This window comes from Myotis davidii, unplaced genomic scaffold (assembly GCF_000327345.1).
Source record: "Myotis davidii unplaced genomic scaffold, ASM32734v1 scaffold170, whole genome shotgun sequence".
Lineage (NCBI taxonomy): Eukaryota > Metazoa > Chordata > Mammalia > Chiroptera > Vespertilionidae > Myotis > Myotis davidii.
Window position 1 is genome coordinate 1,665,973 of NW_006282528.1, and position 8,013 is coordinate 1,673,985.

General features: G+C 55.4%; 1 protein-coding gene across 1 annotated transcript in view; it reads right to left on the reverse strand.

The window, feature by feature from the left end:
• IFNGR2 (interferon gamma receptor 2 (interferon gamma transducer 1)) overlaps positions 1 to 8,013 on the reverse strand; it is a gene marked incomplete at its 5' end in the record, with an annotated part of 18,711 nt that overhangs the window by 10,429 nt on the left and 269 nt on the right. The window contains one exon of the mRNA XM_015560231.1: positions 4,444 to 4,661. Coding sequence (XP_015415717.1) covers positions 4,444 to 4,661 — 218 coding nt within the window. The remainder of the gene's footprint in view (positions 1 to 4,443; positions 4,662 to 8,013) is intronic.

Sequence of the window (8,013 nt, forward strand, 5' to 3'; positions counted from 1 at the left end):
GCTTCCTCCGTGCTCCTGGGCGTGTGCCTCCTCCTAGAGCCGGTCCTACTCGCGGCTTGTCCTCCGCTTCAAACCCAGGCAACAAACAAAACCTTTCATCCTGAGCTTCCTCCCCACAGGCGACAGCAAACCTCAATGGACACAATTTCCCCCCAGAAGTCGCCTCCAAACACTGAGACTGGGGCCTAGAGGGCCGACTATGCACATGCGCAGTAACAGGCTCACGTTCTAGCGGTGGGCGCCCAGGCGTCCTCCACAATCCCACAATCCTCTAGGCGCCCAGCGTCCTCCACAATCCCACAATCCTCTAAGCGCCCAGGCGTCCTCCACTATCCCACAATCCTCTGGTTGCACACTTCGGGTTTCTCTAGCTCCTTAAGTGGTGTTTCCTTCGGTCGTGTTGCAACGTCCAGGGCCTCTAGTGGGAGAGGATTTTTCTGTTCCGGCGTTGATGGCTGTTTACTACTTGGAATCAGTGAAGTATCGCGGGCACTGCCGCTGCCGTGAACACGTGGGTCCCAAGCGCACTCGTGAAACAACCACCCATTCAGTCCACGTCCCGGTTCGCAGTGAGAAAGGTACTGTGCTGGGCCGTTTCCAATCGGATCTTCCTCTTCCTTCCCCAGCACATCCCAAACCTACACCGGGCCGACCACCCCAACCCGCAGACCCTTAAGACCTCCCCCCATTTCAACTTTCCCCCCCGTCCAACTCGCATCCTATGCGTTGCCTAGGGGCGCCCCTAACCACTCCCTGGGGGGCGGGGCCAGCCTGGGCGAGAGGCTGTGTAGTTCTGTGTCATTCTGGTCATTACGTAGCTGGCTTTTTATATATATAGATAGATAGATTTTTTTGTTGTTGTTAATCCTCACACGAGGATATTCTTCCATTGATTTTTTAGAGAGAGTGGAAGGGAGGGGGAAAGACAGAGAGAGGAACATCAGTGTGAGAGAGACACATCCATTGGTTGCCTCCTGCCCCTGACTGGGACTGGGGATCCAGCCTGCAACCGAGGTACGTGCCCTTGACCGGAATTGAGCCCAAGGACCGTTCAGTCCTCAGGCTGACGCCCTATCTATCCACTGAGCCAACCCGGCTCGAGCACTACCTCTTATCATCATTCCACAAGAATACGCCCAGAGTCCCCGCCCAGTTCCCAGAACTACTGTGCTCAGCAGAGCCAGGACTGCAGGCCGTTCCGGCTGAAAGGCGGCGTGCCAGCCAGGGCCCCGCTGCCCACTGCAATCCCGCCAGGTTCCTGGCGGACAGCCACCTTGATCAGGTTCCAGAGAAGCCGAGAGGAAAGCTAACCAGGGTCATTTTCATGCGACGGGAAAAGACCTCGGTGGCCCTTCCCTACCGTGTACATCTTGTTAGGTAACTGCACTTGTCTCCCAGCTTATCGTGACCCAGTGCCGAAATACCACCACTGAGAAATATTACCACCAAAGTCTACTTGTCAAGGCTTTTCAGCACTTGTCTCCCAGCTTATCGTGACCCAGTGCCGAAATACCACCACTGAGAAATATTACCACCAAAGTCTACTTGTCAAGGCTTTTCATGCCCTTCACAGGCCAGCCAGGCCGTGACTCATGGTGCTGACATGAGTCACGAATGACAACACTATCAAGCAAGCATTTAAACTGCCGTCTGGCCAGCGCTGCTCAGTAATTAGAGCCTCGGTGGCACCCCAAAGGGTCTTGGGATTTGATTCCCAGTCAAGGGCACACACCTGGGTTGTGGGTGCATGTGGGAGGCAACCGATTGATGCCTCTCTCTCTCTCTCTCTCTCTCTCTCCCCCCACCCCCAACTCTCTGAAAAAGCGATGGGAAAAATATCCTCAGGTGAGGATTAACAAGAAATACGGTGTACAGTTAACCAAATGAACTCCGGGAGCAGTGCAGGTCTGGCCCTCCAAGCTCAAAGAGGCTGCTCATGCAGACGTCACACACGCAGACATCATACAGGTGGACACCACACATGCAGACACCACATATGCAGACACACACACAGATGTCACACATGCAGACATCATACATGCAGACACCACATATGCAGACACACATGCAGATGTCACACATGCAGACATCATACAGGCAGACACCACACACGCAGACGTCACACATGCAGACATCATACATGCAGACACCACATATGCAGACACACGCAGATGTCACACATGCAGACATCATACAGAGAGACACCACACATGCAGACACACACGCAGATGTCACACATGCAGACATCACACACGCAGATGTCACATCCGCAGACGATCACAGTGCTGCGCGAGGCTGTGTTCATGACAGTGGCCCGACTCCCCGTGCCCTAGGCGCTCCCCTGGGGGGGTCGGGCGTATGGTCAGCACCCTCCTCTCTGTGCCGAGCCACGGGCTTCCCCTGCGCCTCCGAGCACCTGCTCTGCTGGAGGAGCTGATCCTGACGGGACAGGGACAGGGACAGGGACAGGGCGGGCCGGCCCGCTGCGGGCGAGGAGGTGGCAACGGGCCGCGAGCGACAGCTCACTCACGGACCCTGCTCGCAGGTGCTGCCACCAGCTTCCCTTTTACTTTTATTTATTTTTTAAATATGTTTTTTTATTGATTTTAGGAAGAGGGGAAGGGAGAGGGAGAGCTAGAAACATCATGGACCGGCTGCCTCCTGCATGTCCCCTGCAGGGGATCAAGCCTACAACCCTGGCTTGTGCCCTGACTGGGAATCGAACCCGTGACCTCTTGGTTCTGGGTCGATGCTCAACAGCTGAGCTATACCACCAGGCCCCAGCTTCCCTTTTTCAGAGCAATGGCTGGGGCCCCCGCTGCCAGGCACCCTCCGCAAGGCAGTCTCTAGACCAGCGGTTCTCAGCCTTCCTAATGCCACGACCCTTTAATACAGTATAAATTGAACATAATTAAAGCAGAGTGATTCATCACAAAAACAATATGTAATTATATATGTGTTTTCCGATGGTCTTAGGCGACCCCTGTGAAAGGGTCGTTCGACCCCCAAAGGGGTTGCGACCCACAGGTTGAGAACCGCTGACTCTAGACTTTTCCATGACTTACCCACAGGAGAGGCGTGGGGTCTGGGAACCAGCCCTGACCAAGCACTTAATTGCTGCCACGTCTGTGCCCGAAGACCTGCCCTTCTGCGGGGTGTCCCCGGCCTGGATTCTGACACCAACTGACAAGCCGTCTCCTGAGGGCCCTGGGCCTTTGCTCAGCGCTGACCACCGGACTGGCTGTGGACAGCAGTGGCCCTGTCCTGAGCGACTACACACCAGGCAGCATGACGTCACCGTGTCCACCAGATGGCAGAGCAGCCACAGGAGGTGACCTCACGGCCCAGTGACAGCCAGTGAGTGGCAGAGCTGGGGTGTGAGCCCGGTCTATGCGGCAGCTCCTTACATCTCTAGCGCCGGGGGACCATCATCACGCTGCTCGCTCATCCCCCTCCACCTGTGGGGATGGCAGCAATGGGGTCAGCTGTCCCTGCAAGGCCCCCACTGGGGAGTGAGCCCGCAACCGGCATGTGCCCTGCCCGGGACCCGAACCCTGACCTCCAGGGTCAAGGCTCAGCCATTGAGCCACATGGGCCGGGCCTCTCTGGATTATTATGATTGAATCTCAGACATCATCTTATCTGTAAATACTTCAGTTTGTATCTCTAAACAACAGGACCCCTTTTAAAAACAAACGAAATACCGTTCTAACGAACACCTGACACAGGAATAACAACGGCTCAGTGTCATCAGTATCCAGGCCATGGTCCCCTCTCCCCAGGGCCTCGCAGCCGTTCGTTTACATCGGGGTCTCCGTCACCCCCGCCCTTCACGTTGCGTGAACCACAGTCACGAGTGGAAAACGACCCCCGAGGGAACGCACGAGCAAGCAGGGAGCATCATCAGTCATTCTCTGTGCCTGTCCCACGTGCCAGGCATGGCCCTTGCAGAATGAAAGTCTTTCTAGAACACAAAGGAAGCTGTGCCAGGTCAGGGGAGGGAGACCGAGCCGCCCACACGCTGGGACCCATGGGACGAGGCCAGCACACCTTTCATTAAGGCCCGGGCAAACCCCAGCTTTGCAGGCCAGACGTCCCGATGCAACTAAGGCAGCTGATGCAGCTAATGCACCTAAGGCACCTAAGGCAGCTAAGGCAGCCAGCTAGAAGCTGGTGTGGCTGCAGAGCAATAAAACTTTACTTATAAAGACAGGCGGTGGGCCGGGCTTGGCCTGCGGGCAGCAGTTTGCCAGGCCCTGGCCTAAGCAGGTCGCAGGCCCTGAGCACCAGGTGGGCGGCCAGGCCCGGGTTTGCGCATCACAGCCAGGACCTGGGTGTGCCGTGCGCCCCCCCCTCTGCTGGTGGTTCAGGGTGAGAGGCAGGACCCAGACTCAGCCTGGTGGAGAGGGACGCGAGGGGACGGCTGACGGCCGCCGCGCTCACCGTTGCGGTAGTGCTGGAACCAGGGCACCGAGGCCCAGGCGGAGGCGCGCCCCGGCAGCCCCGGCAGCTCGGCCCGGACGCGCAGGGAGACGTTGAAGTAGCACAGGAAACCCCGGGACAGGCTGGTGGGGGTGAAGTCACACTCGGTCGCCGAGATCTTCGAACAGTTCACCCCGACGCTGCTTACAGTGACGTCGGACCACTCGCGGCTGCTGGGGCTGGAACGACAAATGGAGCTCAGGTCCCAGAATCGCTTCTCGTGGCGCATAACCCTCCTCAGGGCTGAATGCGATCACAGGCCGTACGTTTTCCCGCTTAAAGTGCGTGACTCAGTGACTTTCCACGTGTCCAGCAGGGTGGACCACCTGCACACCATCCCTCTCAGAAGGTTTCACCTCCCCCTGAGCCCGGTGCCCGTTAGCAGTCACCCCCATCTCCCCAGCTCCAGGCCCTAGGGAACCACCGACCTACTCCTGTCTCTACGGACTCGCCTGTTCCGGACATTTCCTATAAATGGGGTCATACACTGATTTTTTGTGAGAAGCTCTTTTCACTTAGCATGTTACACTTGGCGTGTTTTTGAGCGTGACATATGCTGCAGCACTTGTCAGTATGTCAGCCCTTCTAATGGCTGAATAATGGCCCAATGACATCCCCTCGTAGGAGCACACGATGTCTTGTTGTCCACTCATCTTTTGACAGGCATGTGGGTGGTTTCCGCTCATAATTATAGAAAGGCCTCAAAATTAATTTATTGGTGTAACTGAAATATCCCAAACACATTAAAGTATCTAAAACAAAGGAAAAGCAAAGCCCTTTCTCTTCATTGAATTTGCAACTGGAAACAAAAGCAGCCTAGAAGGTGTGGCCCAGTGGATAGAGCACCGGCCTGCGGACTGAAGGGTCCCGGGTTCGATTCTGGTGAAGGGCACATGCCCGGATTGCAGTCTCAATCCACAGTAGGGAGCATGCAAGAGGCAGCCGATCCATGATTCTCTCTCATCATTGATGTTTCTATCTCTCTCTCCCTCTCCCTTCCTCTCTGAAATCAATAAAAACATATTAAAAACAAACAAACAAAAAAGCAGCCTGTGTGAGTTTTCAGAGACCCCGTAACTCTTCCGAACAGGGACATGCACAATCACCCAGCCTCTGTTTCTTTTTCCAAAACCAGCCTCTGTAATCTGAAGATTTTCTACAAAATGCTTTCCAAAAAGAAGGCAAGGTGAGATAAGGTGGTCTATACCAGGCAACTGTCAGAAGCTCTTAGAACATATTCTAACAGCCCTGGCCAGGTGGCTCCGCGGGCTGGAGCGGCATCCTGTACACCAAAAGGTTGCAGGTTTGATTCCCCGTCAGGGCACATAACCAAGTTTCGTGTTTAATCCCAGTTGGGGTGTGTATGGGAAGCAGCAACTGACTGACATTTCTCTCTCATATCGATGTTCCTCTTTCTCTCCCTTCCCCTCTCTCTAAAACTAAAAAATCAATACACATACTCGGTGAGGATAATCCTATATAATAAAAGTGTAATATGCAAATCGACCAAACAGCAGAATGACGGGTTGGTGAGGGGCGGGGCTGGTGAGCAGGCAACTCCAGGCCAGCCAAGGCAAGTGCCAATGGACAGAGGGAGGGGATGGCAATCAGGGGGTGGCAACGACCAGAGGTGGCAGAGGGGTGATCGGGGGGGACCCAGGCCAGCCACTCGCTGGCCGTCCCCAATTGGCCCACTGGTCGCCTCCCATAGAGGGAGGCCAGACTGTAGCTTAGGCCCATTCCCCAGGGTGAGCGGGCCTAAGCTGTTAGTCGGACATCCCCTGAGGGCTTCCGGACTCCAAGAGGGTGCAGGTGGGCTGAGGGACCCCCTGAGTGCACAAATTTTCATGCACTGGGCCTCTGGTGTGTGTGTGTGTGTGTGTATATATATATATTTCCCCCCCCCCTAATATTTACAAGCACTCACTTGGTCAACCCACAAGTGTACTTCCATGTTCACGGTAAGGACTTCTAGTCAGTAAGTCAGCTGGGACTGCCCCTTGCTGAAACCTTGTTGAGCCCTAGGATACAGTGTTTCCTAACCATCAGGTAGGGCAGCTTCTGGCCTGACACCAGCAAAGCACAGAGCCCACCTTTGGGGGACACTGGGCTTGAAGCTCTGCTGTCACCTTTGAACACGGGTCTCACTGTTTCATTCCCAATGGGCCCTGCAGGTTATGCTGTTGGTCCCAGTGGGCTGGTCCATTTATTAGAAAATAAAGGCCCAGTGCACAAAACCGTGCATGGGTAGGGCCCCTAGGCCGAGCCTGCCATCAGGGCCATCTTCCGCCCACTCGCCAGTCCCCGGTCCCGCCCCGCTGCCACCCAACCCGGTTCCCCGTGGTTCCCCGTTCACCATCCAGCGATCGAAGCCTGTGGGCCGGGGAGAGGGACCAAGAGGTGATCAATGCACCTCATAGCGACTGGTCGATCGGTCGTTACGCCGTTATGGTCGCTGGCCTTTTATTATACAGGATGATCGCGTTGGTAATATATATAATTCCTTGAGGGATAAGTATGATTCAGAGATAACCTTAAACCCCAATTTAGAATCTGTTTTTAAGCAGATACTTTTTGTAAATATATTTTCATTGATTTCAGAGAGGAAGGGAGAGAGACAGAAACATCAATGATGAAAGAGAATCATTGATAGGCTGCCTCCTGCACATCCCCAACTGGGGATGGAGTCTGCAACCCTGGCCTGTGCCCTTGGAGGGAACAGAACCAGGAGCCTTCAGTCCGCAGGCTGACGATCTATCCACTGAGTCAAACCAGCCAGGGCGAGCAGATATTTTTGCAGTGGACATTTAAAGATGAAGAAGAAATCATCTGGAAGCCCACTCCTCTAACACCTTTCCAGCAGGGTCTCTGCCTGGTGGGACCACAGACACATTTCAGATATTACACAGATGCAACTGTTACCAACACACAATTACCCTTTTTAGCGGTTGCCCCATGTTCAGCTCCACGCTCCTATGACCCAATCTGCCACTCTTCTGTGAATGGCTATGAATACATACTTCGATGTCTACCTTCATGAACACAGGTTTCATACCACCCACCCCGCCCCCGCACGGTGGAGGTGGGGAGCGGTGGCTGTATCATCTGCCCGGGGTCAAGCATGCGGACATGTCTGTGGCTCTGAATGGACAGGAGGATTCCTCTCCGAGGGCTGGTGAGATGCCCCCACACTACCCGCCAACCCCGTTCCCACGCACCCGGGGCGGGACCGCTTCGTTCCCGTTGGTTTATCCGGTCCCGTAAAGGGCTCAGCCAGTAGTGTCACTTACAAGTGACACCTGAGGACTTGCGTTTGCCTTTCCATTCCCCGAAGCCGATGCCTCACCTCCGCCACCCTGAGAAGCCGCGGGGTCACACGGGGTTCTCGGTGAGCGGGAGGTGGGGGACCTCTGTCCTTGCAGGGCCCGCAGCCCGAGAGGAAGCTGTGCTCCCGCGGGCTTGCTTACAGTCCTGTCCAGGGGTGAGACGCGGTGGCCCAGGGCCCGCAGCCCCTCCCCAGCCCCCAGCCCC